This window comes from Larimichthys crocea, chromosome XII (genome assembly GCF_000972845.2).
Source record: "Larimichthys crocea isolate SSNF chromosome XII, L_crocea_2.0, whole genome shotgun sequence".
NCBI lineage: Eukaryota > Metazoa > Chordata > Actinopteri > Sciaenidae > Larimichthys > Larimichthys crocea.
The window spans coordinates 19,471,841-19,489,907 of record NC_040022.1 but is presented as its reverse complement, the minus strand read 5'-3'; the positions used below and the strand labels follow the sequence as shown (position 1 = coordinate 19,489,907).

Here is an 18,067-nt window from a genome sequence, read left to right as displayed (position 1 = left end):
AATTGCAGTTGTCCCAGGGCTTTATGAATTTAGTGTTAGATCATGAATGTACAGAGACAAGAGGAAATAGGAGAGCGACAGAAATGACAGAATGAACTGGAGCTCCTGGTGAGCTCAGAGATCAGTCAGAGGCTGAGCAAAGCACACAAAGGCACACAAGAGCAGCACACAGTGCTCGGTTGTTAGTTATCTTACAGCTAACATCTGTACATTGGATGATGGTCCAACCAAAGAAGACATTTCTCTTCACTTTCCACCTTTTAAAAAGCTCCATTGAACCGTTTTCACAGGTTAAAGGACCAGTGTATAGTATTTAGTTGAATCTAGTGGTGTGTTTGCAGCATTGCAATCTCCTCACCTCACCTTCACCTTCCTAACATGAAGGAGAAACAACAATGGTGAGACACTCCAAAGGCCCTATTTAGAGTCAGTATTCAGTTTGTCCATTATGGGCTACTGTAGAAATGGGATGCTTCAACATGGCGGACTCTTTTTAAAGTGACAAAAACTATAAGATTATTTTATTTTTTATCTTTTTATTTTTAAGTTGTACTTCTTATCACAAAGAAATTGATCTTTGTGGGTAAAATTGTAGTATTTAGTGTGTTGAAAAATAGGAATCAGGCAAGACAGTGAACTAGCAGTAAGTATAGCAGACACCTGTATACCAAAATAAAACCACCATACAGATATCACATCATACTAAGAATGTTCAGTCCATAGCAAACCTCGGATAAAAAAACAGAGTGCCCGGGAAAAGAGGATTGCAGCCCTGCATTTACAGATAATCTTCAGAAGGAGGCAGGGCACAGAGAAACCTAGAAATTCTGTTAACAAAATGAAGGGAAAAAAAAGAGCATCAGGCACGCTTATCTTTGAAAGGCTCCTGCTACCCAACCGGGTCAGATGAATAAAGAGGCTTTAACCTAATTTCTCACATCCACCACCGCTCTTGACCGTGCCTGACCACAGCGGACGAGAGACAGTGTGTGTAAAGGTAATGGAATTAATCCAGTTATTTGACTTGACAAACACCGCTGGAGCTGTATGATAAATGCTGCTGGTTGAGGCTGCACATCAAAAGACGCTGTCTTCGAACACAAGTCAGTGTTCTCCATGAAACACTACAAATGTAGACTAGAGCACGTTTGGTCTGATTATTCCTTGTTTCAGGGTCTAATAAGTACATTTTAATAACAGAACAGAGGCAGGATCAAGGACAGTTTCTGCGGCTCCGTGGTGGCAAAGGATAATGAGTTGGCATGGTGGAGAGCAGTATTAGCTCTTGAACTAATTTACTTCCATTCTGTGTAATGACTCATCACATGGAAAATGATGGTGATGTTACATTTAAAAAAAAAAAAAAAAAAAAATCTACAATGAAGGTTTATCCAGGATTATACTGCCCCCTGCTGGACAAAGCAACAAGACACTTACATAAGAGAGGTCACTGTGGTTCAGTTTTCATTTACCTGCAGACCTATGTGTGTGTGTGTGTGTGTGTACGCTATGTGTGTTTTCTCCCAACTCCAATTCATTAGCATGAAAAGCTTCTACTATGAGACATTTTAACCTTTTTAAAGGTTGAGAGAATTTGCAAAATGAACCATGTGCTCAGATAATCAGTGCAAAATCACTCAGCCAATCTGCATGTCAGTGGCATGTAAAAGATGTTACACAATAATCTTTGACCCGTCATATTCTCTGACCCGATGAGGGATTTCAGCCATATTGCTGGTCCCCCCACCCCCCCCACAGGTGTTTCACATTTTTATGTGCCGCCAGGTTCTGTATCTGGATCTGTAATCAATGTGGCGTGTTTATATTCCTTGAAGTTCACTGCATCTGGTACTCGACTACAAACCACACAAGCACAAATATTAGACCAATTCTATAATCTGCCCGACACTAGTCAGCAACAATCCAGAGCCGTTACCTTTCAATAACATCTCACTGAGGAAATTCTCACGAGACAGAGAGGGGAACATTATTCTCCTCCAGTGCTCAGGGCTCAGGGTCAGTTACCGAACAGTACTCCACTGAGTCTGGAAGGAGGGGCTCACCGGGCCCACTCAAGGTACTTCAGTGAAGTGTATTCTTGCAGCTCGAAGGCCTGAGCTCACATCTATCCTGGCCCTCAATCAAAATTTGTAGCATTTGCAGCATTACTTGGCATTAGAAATAAGCTTCATTCTGTTGGAGGGAAAAGGCGAAAAAGTAAAGACACTTGAAGCAACCAATTATGCTTCAGATTACAGAACAATGCACCAACATGAGAGGAAAATAAAGCATTTCAAAGCCCGAAGGTAGAAGTAGAAATCACATTTTTATATTTCTAAATTAGCCATGTTTGGTACAACCTTGCAACTTTCTCCTGTATTTCATCTCAACTGCTGGCTCACATCTTTCATACACTACTATGTAATGACGACCATCTTCAGGTAAAAAAAAAATTGTTACACTATGTTTGCTCAAGTCTCTTAGCTTCCACAGAATGGAAACAGCAGGCATAAAATTGTATATTATTACATATTGTATTTCCTTATGGCCACACAGCAACCATCAGAAAAATAAAACCAGGCATTCATCAGCCATTGAGCCTTATGTTTACTGGATGAGACATCATCTGCACTAGTGTACTGCTCTGTATTGTGTAAACACGTCGTGAACATGTCTTGAATATTTTATTTTGGGAAAATACGAGAAACCATGAATACTGAAACTTCTTTGTTTTTGTTTTTTCTCCAACTGCATGGCTGGACTTTGAGAGGGGTTGATGATAAATCAATTTATTTTCTTAGAAATATTTAGAGTATTATTTTGAGGACCCTGCATTTCAGCTTAGTCCAGCATCACTAAAATGCATTTTATTGAAGTCCTGCTGTCTTTCAACTTTACTGGAACAAAACTAACCACAGACCACAGGAGTAATATGATACAGATTATTTTTCTTGTTCTTTCTTTTCACTTTCAAAATATATATTTTTTTAAATACTTCCATGTCTTCTGTGCTTTACACCCCAAATCAGTTTATTTCACTAACTCAGCGATGTTTTTGTGCTTCTATTTTGAAGGTGAACTGACTAAAAATGTCCAACTATGTACCGTCAATAGTGCTGCCTTTGAAAGATTGGGGGAACATCCTGTTTTCTAAAAAGACAAGGTACAGATAGAAACTGAGATACATTTTTTTTCTTTTTTTTTTTACAAATAAGACGTTTCCTGGGTTACTGTAATAAAACTCTATTGAATGCTTTTGTTAAATTTGCAGGGTGAATAGTCAGAGTCATTTTTTCCAAACGAGAAGAGCTTTAATGGAAAGCTGGGAAGACATTCCTTTGATTTGAAGTATAACAAATATAAACATCTGACAAGGACTGAACAGAGAACATGAACAGAAAACAAAACTACTCAAGAGTGAAGAGATTGTCTCATGTCGAAGCTTAAAGCTGCCTGTGGCTACAGAAATTAACATCCATCTTCTTTTGGAAAAGATCAAGCAGTCAGTGAGAAGGAGTGGAGATGTCAAACATCAAACAGGACCTGAGAGGGCAACGTTCACCCCAAATGTCCCAGAGCTGTGCTCTGTTTTGCTCTTCATGATGTCATGTATGGTAGAGATGGGCAGTGGTTCGCTCTTGACCCTCCTTGGGGCCTGAAGCAAGTCCACCACCGTGCAACTGGGCTTAGGACGCCTGCGTCTTAATGCCCGTTTCTCCGCCCGGGTCTTGGGTGGAGGGAGCCCGTCACAGATTCGCCTACAAGCTGTGGTGATGCCACAGAAGGAGGGGTCATCTGAATGTGAAGATCCCTCCGAGCTGACCTCTGACGGTGAGTCTCTAAACATAGGTTGAAGTAACCTTTTTGTAAGAGGTGTGGGCTTTGTGGTGACAGGTACACCGTTACATACAACACCTCCATTGCACAGTTCTGGAGCAGCGTGAAAAGAAGGTTTCAGAGTCTCGACTTTCTCCAAGGGCTTCATCTTACGACGTCGCCTCTGTGTGGGAAAGAGTCAGGGAGATAAAAATCACAATCAAAAATCACAAGCGGTATTTGAAATAGATACTTCACACTAATATTCTGTACTCGGATATATTTCTTACCTTTCTGTTAGCTGGGCAAAGACTCTGTGTGTCCTCTGCGTGCAGCATTTCTGGGCCTGTGTGACAAATAATAAACCAAGATACCAAATAAAGAAGGGTTCAATTCTGGATTGATTAGCTGCATGAGAAAACCCTTCAAACAGATTAGTATTATTACCCCGATGGCACTCCTGCTTACCTTCAGTGGTGGCTAACTGAAATGACTCTGAGTGAATGAGTGGATAGGACGCACTCCTCTTCAAGCCCGTCTCATCACAGGAAGAGAACTGCCTATTAAGGAAACAGTGATTGAGGGGAAAGGCTGAGTACAGCACCTTTACTGAGACATGAGTCACACTGTGTGATCACTTAAGATTCCAGCTGGGATGAATAATTGTATCAATAAAGTGGCTTAATTAGTGGGAGGCATTCGAAGCGCTGTAACCTCTGCCCTGAAGCTGTAATAGCCCATTTAGAGATGCCACTCCACATCTACCAGCTCAACTAGAGCTTCTGCTTTGCCTTCATGAATGAAAAAGATTCTTATGAAGATAGTATTTATACATTGTTGTATTTATCATATATACAGTACATATATCTTTCAGCTAAAATTAAAACCGTCTTGCTACCTCTCTGGACAGCAGTAGGTGTAGCTCTTAGCTATGGGTGGTTCTGGTTCTGTGGTTGGAGGAACAGCGGAGATGCGGCGGTAGTTGGCACACAGCAGCAGGCTGAGACACACAAACAACGCCAGAGACAGCAGCAGGTAGTTCTGCCTGTCTGACACCTACGAGACAGACCATTGATTATGTCATTAGCAAAACAGAGGCAAAGGGAGAGATGGAAAAATACAGTGGGGAGTGTATAAGTGTATAACTATAACTGTAGTGGTATATGCTAATGACTTGGTGCCAAGACTAAATGTGTTTATTTTGATTTGATTACAGATGAAGGCATTCTGCCTGGAGCGTTGTATCTACCTCGATCTGCAGCTGGCTGACTCTGACAGACAGGTTGAGAACCAGCTGAGTCACATTCTCCAGCTGGCCCTGCAGCAACTGAATGGACTCAGTCTGACGCTGGTCCTGTGGGAGGAAAAAGACAACAAATTAGGCAGCAACACACACACACATTCACACTGAAATGTTTTTTCTTGGCCAGTTTTGGGCTGTGCAGCAAGCTTTAAACTCAAGATACGGAATAACATTAGCATTCATTTAGAGTCATGTTTGACAAATGGAAGTCCATTTTGCACTTTTCACAGGTGGAGAAGAGCAGTGTGACCCAAACAGTTGAGGGCTATAAAAACAAAACTTCAGCTAAAATACACACAGAAAAAAACTTTGACCAATTTCTGATCTAAAAATATTGATCAGTGCAGCTTTAAACAAAAATCAGACAAACTCTTTATGCAGCAGCTTTAATCTGTAGAATGTTGTTCTCGGTCCCAGGTTTTATTTGTATTTTTAAGAAATATGACAAAATGATTTTTGGACAACAATCTTACATATATTTCTAGATCTCTCCGTCTGGACTAACGTCTGTGCCCTTTCATTGCTCACCTGTTCCTCTGCTATTCTTGAGGTGTTCTGGAGTTTAATGATGGTTTTGTTGAAAGCTTTCTGCATCTCCTCCATCTGCTTTCGATACCTTGAATAAAAACATAAAGGAAGAAGTCTTAATATCATCCTCAACTCAAAGGACAACGCTTCTTACTGTCACTATTTTTGTAGCACTGGTGTTTGTGCTTCACCTCTGGCTCAGCTGCTCCAGGTAGCGTCCGCTGAGTGACATGTTCATCTCCAGGGCCTTGATGCGGTTATTGAGTCTCATGAACACAGACTCCTTCTGGCTGGAGCCATGCACCGGGTTACCGTTCTGCTCCGTGCCATTGGGGGGATCTGCATAGATATCTGAGAGGGATGGTGAGGTGGGAGAGGAAGAAGGAGCCGGAGAAGAGGGTAATGCGTCTTCTGCGAAATCCTCCATTTTAGTTTCTGTGATGACCTGGTGGCCACCGGAGGGCTCAAGTTCTGTAATGATGTCTGGAGCAGGATGAGCTACTTCAGTGGAAACAGTGATACTTTCGGACACAGTTGGTGGGTCAGGGTGATGTTCTGAAAGAATGGAGGTGGTGGGATGGAGAACTTGAGATTGATCCGTCTTGTCCGGGATTTGGATGGGGGTGTTTATCTCTGGTGGAGAAACTTCAATATAAGATTTCTCTTCTGTGTGTGCCACTGAGACTTCAGTCACTGTAGCACTGACACTGGGCTGTACATAACTGGAGCTACTGAGAGAGGCTGTGGGCTCAATGTGTTTCCCTTCAGCCAGCACATCCTGGCTCTTTTCTGGACTCAACTCCTTCGCTGGCTCCTCAGAAGACAGCTGTGGTGTCTCCACAATAGGGGTAGGTTTGGCAGGGGATGAGTCAGTGGCAGTGAGTTTGGGGAGGTTCGAGGTTTGACTGGGCTCCAGCTGAGGAGGTTCTGACATGGACTCTTGAGGAGACTCTGCTGTGCTCCCTGGAGGCTGTGGTGTATCTGAAGGGCTGGCTGTGCTCACTGGCTCCTGTTCAGAGACTTGTTCTTTTCCAGGGGGCTGATGTACCTCACTGTGGTGCTGCTGATGTGGTTCAGGGCAGGCGGAGGGGGACAGGGGCTGGTGGCAGGCGGGTATTTGAATGGGAGGAATCTTTTTCTTTCTGTCCATAGTTTGGCATTTCCTTTTTTTGGACAGCACGGCTGAACTCTGCCGATGAAGATATTCCTGGAGGGAATCTGCCCACGAGCACGAGGAAGACAATGAAGGCTCACGTTGATCCCTTTTCTCTTTTTCTTCATCCAACTCCTCCTCCTTATCCAAAAGAATGATTGTAGAGCTGATGGGTTCTTCCTCATCTTTCTCTAAAGGAATGACACGTTTTTCCTCCACTGGGGGGAGCTCTTGTATGTTTGTATCTGTGGTAGGAATCTCTGGCACAGTGGTCTCTGTAGAGAGGGCCACAGTTGGAGGAATATCAGCGTCCGCTAAAATCTCCTCTCCAGAGTCTGGACTAGAGGGTGAGAAGGACAATATAATAGATATTAAACACAGTAAATAAAGGGCATAATACAACAAGCTCTAGCTCATCTACAGATGATCTCTGGTTGTATCCATTATTTCACAAAGATTGGCAAATGGAAAAGCAGATTTTCAAACATGAGAAACTAATAAAAGATGCTCAATTTGAAGTTAAACGTACTAGCATTAGTTTGTAATATTAAACCAGGGTCAGCTTGCACAGACGTTGATACATACATACAAATCAGAGTTGGCCAATAGCTGATTTATTGAGTGATTAATGCTGAATCCAGATATTATGATGGGATGCAAAACACTGATGCAAAGCAGTGGTTTGACTAGGAGCCAAGCTGCCAGTGAGAGTACATGTCTGAGAATAATAATATTTTATTTATGTACTAGTCAATCTTAATCACTAACAACCAGTTATTTCAAAAGGCACCAGCAGATAACAAGAAGTCCACCATAGCGTGTTTATCACTATTATTCTGTTCCAACATAACATCTGTCAATGATATGAAATAATAGAGTTGTTTTGTTCAGCTCTGAAAAACAGTGATAGTTTTAAGGCTTATTGAAGGTCAATTTACGATTCTGAAAGATGCGTTTAGAGTCATGACATGTACTCACACTGGAGAAATGTCTGTTGTGGGAGTTTGAGTGCTAGTTTCAAGTTTGGCCGATGGCTCAGTCATGTTTACTTCCTGTGATGAAAGGTTGCCTACAAAACAAGTAAGAAAAATCACATTACAAAACTAATCACTGACATATTAACCAACGTAAAAGTTGGTAAAAAAAAACAAACAAACAAAATGTGATGGTCATACCTTGCATCTCTGGTCCTCCGCCAAGAACATTGACAGCAAGATTATTTACCATGTTCAAAATGACATCTGAAAAGAAAATGTAAACACCAGAGTAACAAGTTAGTGCAGTAGTCCAGGTTTGGGATCATTGTAGTAATTTCTATACCGTTTGTTTTAGTTACCTTTTGCTGATCCAATCAGATCCTTGGATAACTTGACTTCACCGGGTGCATATCCAGGAGGATAATCTGCAGGAAGCAGCGCATTTATAAACACACATTAATCAACAAAACAAACAAACAAAACAATGATGAATGTGACTGCAAAACCATTTTGTTTTGGTGAACTGAACATAAAAATAATGTCAGAACACACAAATAAACGGGATAATTTCAATGTGTTTATATTATATTGTCTGAACAAGTGATACAAACTGTACCAAACTGGTTGCTCTGAGGCATGTTGTGATGCTTAATATCACAGGAGGGGAGAAATTATAACTGCATTAAATATATCATGTTCTCAGCTCGTACCCAAGTCATCGTCCTGATCATCCAGTCTTTCTGAGGGATCAGCGGCCTCGTCATACTCTTCCACCATGCTTGTGCCAAACACCCTGGAAAAATCGTACATTAAAATCATAAAATCTATAACCAGGATCACATAACAGTGAAATCTAATCGGTCTTTATTTTCCTTGATGATGCAACTGAAACTGCACCTGAAATAACAGGCTGTATATGGTTTGCTTGGACTTTTATTCCAAAAAAGTTAGGACACTGTAAATCGTAAAATAAAACAGGATGCAATGATTTTCAAATCTTTTTTTTTACCAAAAATTAACAGAATACAGTACAAAGACAATAAATGTAATGTTTAAACTGAAACCTTTTTATGCCTGCAACACTTTAAAAAAAAAGTTGAGACAGGAATAATAAAAGACTGGAAATGCTGTGTATTGTTCAAAAAACACCTGTTTAGAACCTTCAACAGGTAAGCTGGTAACTTGATAGTATCGTGCTTGGATATAATAGGGTTGTGCATGAAAGATTCAGTTGTTAAGAACTGTGTAGACAAGGAATTTAGAAATTTCACAATGTACAATCTGTAATGTCGTTAAAAGATTTAGAGCTCTGTGACCTTCCAACACGCAGCCAATACTGCATTAAAACCCAACATGACTGTATAAAGGATATTACGACATGGGCTCAGGAACACTTTAGAAAACTGCGGTCAGTATACACAGTTCATCGCTGCATCTACAAATGCATGTTGAGACTCCACCATGCAAAGATTAATTTATATAATCAACGTTCAGATATGCTGCAGACTCCTCTGGGCCTGAGCTCATCTAAGATGCAGGTCTGAAAGTTTCAATTAGTATTTGGATATCATGGATGTTGTGTCTCAAGAGTATCCATCCAGATTGTTACCAGAGCAAAGTTCAAAAGCCAGCATCTGTGATGGTATGGGTGTCTGTCGATGCACATGACATGGGTAACTTGCACATCTGTGGATGCACCATTAACGCTGAAAGGTGCAAACAGGTTTTGCAGCAACATATGCTGCCATCCAGATGCCTTTTTTCCAGGGACATCCCTGCTTATTTCAGCAAGACAATGCCAAACCACATTCTGCTGTCACAAAAGCATGGCTTTGTAGTAAAAGAGTGTCAGTACTAGACTGGTCTGCCTGCACTCCAGTCCTGTTACGCATCGTTGTACTGTATGCAGTTGAATATCGGTCAAAAAGGATTAGCAAATCATTGCATTCTGTTTTTATTTATGTTTTATACAGTGTTGGCCAGTTCTCTGTTTTCCGGAATTAGACTTGTACTTCCTACTAACAGTGATAGCATGTGTATGTGGTCATTTGAAGAATTTCTGCCACATCTGCACATTTTGCAGAAGTGCAAAAGAAAACACCCACCAACATACAAAACAGAACACGGGTAAAAACATTTCACTATGTTTCAACCAAAGGCTTGATTGCGTGGTAAGCTTGAGCTGCCCATGATCTCTCATGACATAAGCGTATGTTAGAAAACCTTTGCTTGAATATTACCTTATAAGACTGAGGGGACAGAAATGTTCAGAGCCAAAGTGAGACACCAGCTCTACCTGAAAAAGGCAAAAAATGATTCAGATATTACATTATAATAGAAATGTGTGCTGTATTACACCCCGCACAAATCAACACTCTCAGCAGCGGTTGTGTTACTTACAAACAGCAAAGCCGTGATTTTGTTTCATTGTGAAATCAATACAGTGGCTTAAAGTGAAACGATGGGAGACTGACTGACAGTGTGAGTAAATCTGAGAGGAACATCTCAGTATCGGGTAAGTTAGATTCTTTGACAGTTGATTATTTGAATGATAACTGGTTGGCATCAAATGTTCATTATGTGTGATATGAATGTGTTCAAACAGTATTTCATGTAGTTCAAATGGGTTAGCAGTTAGCATAGCAAGTTGAATCTGATTCTGTTAATAGGTGATCGCACCATTTAAGACAAAACAAAACAAAAAAAAGCACAAAATACACCCTCCATGTTCACTATTGAGTTCACTCAACCACAGCAAGAGACCTCTACAAGAAAAGCAGGCTAACCTTTATGTACTTGGTGAACATCTGAAGCAAGAGAGACAGAAAAAAAGAGAAACAAAATTAAAGAGATGTACACATGCTTTCATAACAGGACCAAAGACTGTATGTTGGTTTTTAATTTGAGTAAGTTCAGTTGCAAAATAACCATCATGCCTTCATGGTTATTTCTGAGTTTCAGCCACGTAAAATGCTGAATTAGAAAGCAGTCCGTACTCTGGTTACATTGGGTACTGTACATTTCAGGAAATGGCTGGTATAATATCAGCAACACTGAAACTGCTACATGACCTCTTATAATACAAATGTATCATTCAACAGACCACAGACCTTGTGACTGTGAAGAGAAGGAAGAAAAAAGGCAAAACTTCCATTCAAGGAGAGTCAGAGAGATTACAGTTTAACAGATGAATGATCACCTGCATTAAGAGTTTACTGCACTACTTTAGTGTAGAATAGAAAGAGATGCTCGCTCACCTTCACATATTTAGCATAAAGATGTTCATCTAATGGGAAGCTCTGGACTGTGCGCTCATCGCGGGCGTGAAAGGTTCCCAGCTTCAGCCACTTGTTTGTTGGATATCTGCAAGAGTGTATCTACACAGTCAGTTCAGTTATATGGATTTTTCAGGATTACAGCTTGAGATCACTGGTAGAAGTTGTTGTATTTGATACACAGCTGTTATAAAAACATGACATTAGTACTCCCATATTTAAGTGAGTCTGCGGTGCATACCTATCACTGATGGAGACAAGAAAGTCTTTGGGAGTGGAAGAGAAGAGCTCAAAGTTAGCAATGTCCAGCTGCTTCACCTGGATGGGCTCACAGAGCTCAATGATGAACCTGAGCGAGGACAAGAAACAAAGCTTCAAAAACAGGCTTCAGGTGGAGATGGATGAATATGTTCTCGGGTCAAGCAGAAGGTGCATGTGTGCTACATACCAGATTTTGTTACTACAGGGGTTTAGCATGTACAAGTCCATGTTCTCCTTCAATATGGCCGAGGTGCTCTGTCATGGGGAAAAAAAATAAATAAATCACAAATCAATATGCACTTTTATTTGCCATTATGTCAACATCTAACAGATTTCTGAGAGAATGTCACATCAAATACATGGTACCTTTGCTTCTGGGTTAGCGCCAAGGATCTTGGCACCACACTCTACTGAGGCGTAGTTATTGAAGTTCTTCTGGACCTTCTTTACTGTATTTGAAGCCCCATTGTTAGAAGTATGAGTAGACTGAGCTATTGAAAGGAAGCAAACAATAAAGAATTACTGGAGAGTACACACATATGACTATGTAACATTCCGGATCATTAAACGTCACAAGCTGGATAAACTTTTAGTCTTACTCTTTTCTTTCTCCACCTCCATCACCTTCCGCTTCCACTCATCAAAAGTGGGGATGTCCTCGGGGTCTTTGTTGCTCACACTGGGATCTGTTTCTGTGACAGGGGAGCTCGGGTCCTGTGAAAGATAATGAGAAAATGAGAGCTGGGACACGTCCTTTGGTAGAGGGAGGAAAATAGTTCGTGCAGTGTCCTGACTTCCTTACTTGCTCTATCGGCATGTGTGACGTGTTGGCCTCCAGAAGCGGTGAGCTGTGACCAGCCGAAGGGGTCAGAGGAGGGTCAGTGTGGGTTTTAGTTCCTGGGGTGTGAACATTTGAAGTGTTCTCCAGAACTACTGGAGGACTGCTGTGGAACAAAAAATAAGCAATGTTGTCGTAAGGGTCAAAGTGTCTTGCATTTTTATTAGTGAGGCACAATATTCACTGTTCCCACCTGTCACTGTCATATGGGTTGTTCTCTTCCTCTTCACAGTCAGCTGGAGGCAGGTCAGAATCAGTGACCTCAGGTGCACCTTCGTCATCTGAAACACTGAAACGGAACAACAATCCATGTTATATTTTTACAGCCCTTTCTCATATGGGGCAGTACCCTTAAGTAACATACATCACATTTCCTGAAACAGCAGAATAATAGGATGCAGAAAAAAAAGAATATCTAATAATAATACCTATTTGGGATGTTGTCCTGAATGTTAAGGATATTGGGGATGTCTTTAAGCTCAGCAGCATTATCTGAGAGAGGTTCAAGGGAGGGCAGCGGGGAGACTGAGTCCCGGTCTTGATGAACAGAAGTTTCAGGATGATGATTTTCTGAGCTTTGCTCAGGTTCTGGCTCAGAATGTGAAAGCCCTTTGTCTGCCTCCAACTCCACAGCAGGCTCCTCCACTTCAAAGGCCTGATGGATAAAAATAGAGAGATGTCTGAGCTGTCGAGGGAAATGTTAAAACGGCTGGCCCATTAGCCAGGGATCATCCAAACACTTAGAGCTCCAAATGTTCCAGGAAAGATCAATAGAAAGAACTGGATGGTACGATGCCAATGACTGCTTATCCAGGTCTGAAACTGTTGTTCTGCTCTGGTTATACCAAACAGTAAAACTACTACTAAACTACTGTACCTCTGAATATTGTCTTTTGTGCACCTCTTGTGCTGCCTGCTCCTCTTTTTGCTGATCATCCTCCATCAACTGCTCATTTTCGGACAGAGACTGAGCAGGTAAGACCCAACTCTCCTCAATCTAGACAAAAAACACACACAAACATAAATACACACACATTATTGACATTGTGAAAAGAACAATTCAGTTACAGAAGCTAAAACGCCTACAAATTGAAAGAGCAACATGTTTTTTGCTAGCCTTTAATAAGTGAATTATATCATTGTGTCATGCATAAATAATATGCTCAGCCGAAACAGGCTTACAAGACACAAATATTTACATAAATTATAAATAATACTAAACAATCAAACCATCCTGACAGCTGTAGAAACAAAGTTAGCAAACTTAAAAGCATAAAAATCAAACTAACATTCATCATCATCAGTGCACCAAAACACTGATAATACAGGCTTGTTCAACTGCTGTTAATATGACGCGTGCAGCACAGTGGCAGGTTTCCTGTGTGGTTATTCTAAAAAGATATAATGCAGTATATGGTCACATGAGTGATGTCATAGAGCAACCTTAAGAGACCTCTGTGTAATGAGGTGGTTGTAGTGTGGCAGTCTACAGCTGGTGCTACCTTGTGATTGTGGATCTTTTCCCCAGAGCCTTCCTCCGAACCGACGTCCTGTGAGGACACGGGCCTCTGGGCCTCTTGGTGCGACTCTGTGCAACCAACATAGCAACTACGGTACCTGTGAGACGAAGGGGAGAGGCAATCAGTGTCTGAATATGGGTCAGTTGTTAATGCATTGGTGAAAATGTCCTCATAAAAACTCTTGAATCAAGTATACTAAACCTTGTGATTTGACTGCAGTGAGTCATACACAGAGGAAGCTGCAGGTCAATGTCCCAGTGTTACGCAATGAGAAAATCCTGATTGTATCCTGATGTGGACAATTTATCTTATCTGTATGCAGCGTCAGGGAATGCTGTCGAAAGAAACGTCTCAAGGTGCATATTGCTCAATCTGACTGCAAGACCTGGACTAAAAATATACATAAAATCTGCAATATTTCAATATGTTCTGATTTTGCTGGTTTGAGCAGAGTTTGTTAAGTTTCTGTCAGAGAAATGAAAACTATTCTTTTGCTTTGAACACCGTGGTTCTGTTAGGTGACACTGTGCCACAGAAATGGTCAGGGTCACACTGACTGTCCTCTCACTCCTGGCAGGAAAACAAAAGCAGTAACAGGGCTTAAAATAATTGCAATAATAAAGCCATGTTCCTGTGGGGGAAAAGGCCATCCTGGTCCAGTCTCAAAGGCCACACTCCAAACAGCTACTGCAACTTGTCAACAACCTAAGCCATTATCTGGATTTTATTCAGGATTCCAGGTCAAGTACTTTACTTGGCCACTGGGCTGGCTGGTGCAACTGTTCTCGTCTAGGAAAACATTAGTGAACAACAGAGCTTTTGTTTTCTAATTAAAAGCCAGCAGCACTAATGTTATTCCCAATGGAGCAAGAGGGGTGTTAAGGCATGACTTGCTGAATAATTCATTATTATTGAACTGGTTACAGACAATGAGTTAAAGTGGTAGTACTTTACAAGAAAACCGCAGCAAGGCATTTTTAGGCTTATCCTTCATGATGAAATAATATTCTCTGTGTGGGTGAGGCTAATGTGCTGGATGAAGATGAAGGAGAGAAGTGCCAACTATGAGGCAAACTAAATAGAAACACGTTTCCCATGAGTGCAAAGATCATGCGCATGTTCACTTTAATTAAGAGCGAGACACACCTCAGGTGACCTGTGAGTCACATAGACTACACATGACAAGACACATCACTGATGAGTACAATTTTTAACCTGAATAATAATCTTATAGGATTATTATTATAAGATACACGACATACAGTGATTATGATTGCACTAAAACGATTTGAACTCGAGATAAAGAAAATGATTCATATTGTGACATACGGTATGACGATACGGACCGGCATATTGTGTAAAATACTTGTGCCATTGATAACATTTAGTGGGCAAAACAGTCACAGTATTGAATTATGAGTTGGGGTTATATTTTGATTATCAGCCCTTTAGATTTTGGCACACAGAAATCCAATGTGGCATTGAAATCAAACCTACAGTTGTCTAATATAACCAGATATATTTAAGGGGATATATACAATGGTATGACAACTATAGCACTATCTCCAAGACAAACCATATTTGACTGTTTCTTAGGTTCATTCGTCAGTCACAGCAGACATTTAATCATGTCACAGCAAGCAAAGCACAGGTGTGGTTCAGAAAGTTAATAACAACTCAGTTCCTCCATGGAGTGTCCCAGCACGCACAATACCAGGGGCCCTGCAGCTGATGAACCTAGATGTAACACGGCTGTTAATTATGTGAAAAATGACAGCTGTGTTTCTCCTTCCCGGAGTTCAATAGACCTTTTTCACAGCAGCCATTTTGACATGAAACAGCAGGGTCAACACAGGTGTCACCAATGAAGCTAATTAAAGGTCCAGTTCCATTTAGTACGGCAGAGACTTTCCAGTGAGCCGACACGCACCGCAGCAGCACCCTGACTCTGTTTGACCTGAATGGAACGGGACCTTAATTAGTATAATTGTCAACACCTGTGTTTATTATTTCATGTCAAAATGGCTGCTGTGAAAAAAAGAAGGTCTATTGACGTGCATTTAGTGACAAAACAGACATGTTGCAGGGCAGACATTTTGACATGTCAAAGCCAGAAAAACACAGGTGGACTTAAAAACAGTAACGATGGTCCCAGTGACAGCCACACTGTCAGTGAAAACAGCACGCACAGTAGCAGGACATAGACAAGACATGTCCAAATGTATTGTGAACACGTACTGTGCCAAGTGTATAGATAACAGACGTTAATGGGTCAAAGATACTGTGACAGCTTCACTCTGAAATGAGAGCTATAGCTGATGAAAGTAGGTCAGGTCAACATCACCAACATAGATCTTAATACCATATTACATCACGTCCCTCCCTCCCTCCTCTCTCTGTGTGAAGCACAGCAGTCAGTGAGTGTTGTGTTTTATCACCATCTTCTAACATCATGGCTACAGCCCATCTTCATCCTACATTCATCCCTCTCTCTCTCCGCTGGCTTCCCTGTGCTCCATCAGCCTCCAGCTTTCAGGAGGACTGATGTGAAAGACATTTAATCCTGTCATGAACCAAATCTGTGTAGCCTCGGCTAACGTTAGCTCTGTGACAATATGTGTGGTGGGAATCAACAACAACAACAACCAGCACCACCACTGCTGCTGCTGTAGACTCTGCAGATTCATTTGTATGTGGCTTGGACCTTGTGGTTATTTCAGTCAAGGGTATTTCAGAAAGGTGACACGTCATGCTGTCAGATTACATGAACTTACATGACACATAACTTGTGGCAGCTAATTAAACTTAGCGTTGACTACACAATCCTGCCAAATCATCACAGAGGCAGCCTTGTATGTGTTTAATACCTACTAACTTAGTTTCAGAGATAACTAATTAGCCGTGTAATCTAGCCGACAAGCTTGTATTTAGTGTCAGTAACTCGTGCTAAGTCGCAGTGACAACAAGTCAGAAGTCAGCCAGGTGCCACATCACAGCATGGTGTTAACGCTAGCTAGCTGGCTAATCTAATAGGTTGTACTTAACTAGCTAAGCCTTTGGTGTCATGTGTCTGACAGTCAGTTTTCACAGTCGCTGTAATGACACAACAATGATAACAATAATAATAATACTCAGCTCAAATGGGGACAAATGTAATCAACTTACCGACAGGCTACAGCTACACATAGCCACACTGACATAACTCGCCATAACAGTGGTATCATCTTCATCCCTCTCCTGCCGGGACAGACATCCTCGCCGTAATCAGAAATAGCTCCTTTTTTTATTATTATTATTATTCTTTTAGGCGGCAGTCTCTTCTGTTGCGTCAAAACATGAATTCAGTCGCAGTTTCCTGTTAACTTCGCTGTTTCACGGCTCGAGTGTGATGCTAACTGTCACCAACAGACAACCTGCCACCAACCGTCAGCGCTCAGCCGACCAATGAGAGCGCGCACGGGCTGCTGCGCAGTTCAAACTGAGCATGTGTTGGGGAGCGCTCGTTTCGCAGTCTCCGGTCGCCCGAGTAGGCGGGGCTTCTGTGAGAGAGGCCTTTTTAAAGAGGGGTAAGCGGTAAGGGAGGTTTAATCGTGCCTTCAAATGTAATCGTAATTGTGGTATTTACGTTTAATGATGACAAAATAGTCCCACATTGTGGAAAATATGACCGAGTCACCGAGATGCGGTGTGTTTAGTGAACGCCGTGCATGACAAGGAAGCCGCAATCTTTACCAAAAGTTAACAAAAGCCACAAATCTGTCCACCTTTAAATAGCATGCGACATAACAGTATTGAGAGTGCTGTGGTTATTTAGGCCGTCACTTTGTACTTTCCAGAGCGGGAACATGCAGGACAAAAAGTACAAAACTCCAACTATACCTTAGGAACTATAGATGCATGTTTATGTTTGGGCCACTAGATGGAGCCCTCTACTCAATTCACATACCCGGCTTCAGAAAGATGATTTGAACCCACCTCGGTCAGGGCAAGGGGCCAAACATTTGACAGAAGTCAGTGTTCACTGACTTTGCAGGGCTGGACGAAAGTGATGACCTCCTACAAGAGCAGTTCCCTCATGCACAATCACACCAGAGCTACTGTTACTGTAACCACGGGAAAATGTGAGAGGTCATGATAGAAGACACATGAACCACCTGTTGTGGGATTTGATCCCTAACCCATTAAATACCATGTTAGTGCCAGACAACAGATTATATATGAAGCATTTTCGCTGTTCTAGTGTCACTTGACCTCCTTATTAGAGAGTGAGTTAAGAGAGTGTTGAGGGGTCTTTTTGTCAGTAGTTTTAATTTGCAAGTTCTTCATATTGTTTCAAATACATAGTAAAATACAGTATAGGTACATGCAGCTTACACCAACAGTTTATATTGACACA

The 18,067-nt window shown here is 41.5% G+C and overlaps 1 protein-coding gene across 2 annotated transcripts; it reads right to left on the bottom strand.

Annotated features, from left to right (window-relative positions):
- Window positions 1-3,289: 3,289 nt before the first annotated feature.
- Window positions 3,290-17,128, bottom strand: LOC104927413 (SUN domain-containing ossification factor). 2 transcript variants are annotated; one of them, XM_010741490.3, is made up of 24 exons: window positions 16,837-17,128; window positions 13,654-13,768; window positions 13,029-13,148; window positions 12,580-12,806; window positions 12,345-12,440; window positions 12,116-12,257; window positions 11,913-12,027; window positions 11,680-11,804; window positions 11,501-11,568; window positions 11,294-11,401; window positions 11,035-11,140; window positions 10,564-10,584; window positions 10,018-10,073; window positions 8,488-8,570; window positions 8,137-8,202; window positions 7,976-8,041; window positions 7,779-7,869; window positions 5,839-7,140; window positions 5,648-5,735; window positions 5,066-5,170; window positions 4,715-4,872; window positions 4,285-4,376; window positions 4,107-4,162; window positions 3,290-4,000 (listed from the first exon to the last, which is right to left on the bottom strand). In XM_010741490.3, exons 1-24 carry the CDS (start codon window positions 16,899-16,901, stop codon window positions 3,533-3,535), a joined length of 3,939 nt encoding a protein of 1,312 aa, XP_010739792.3. In that variant the 5' UTR covers window positions 16,902-17,128; the 3' UTR covers window positions 3,290-3,532. The 2 variants fall into 2 exon arrangements, with proteins under 2 accessions (XP_010739792.3, XP_019128843.2); XM_019273298.2 differs by lacking the exon at window positions 10,564-10,584.
- Window positions 17,129-18,067: the final 939 nt, after the last annotated feature.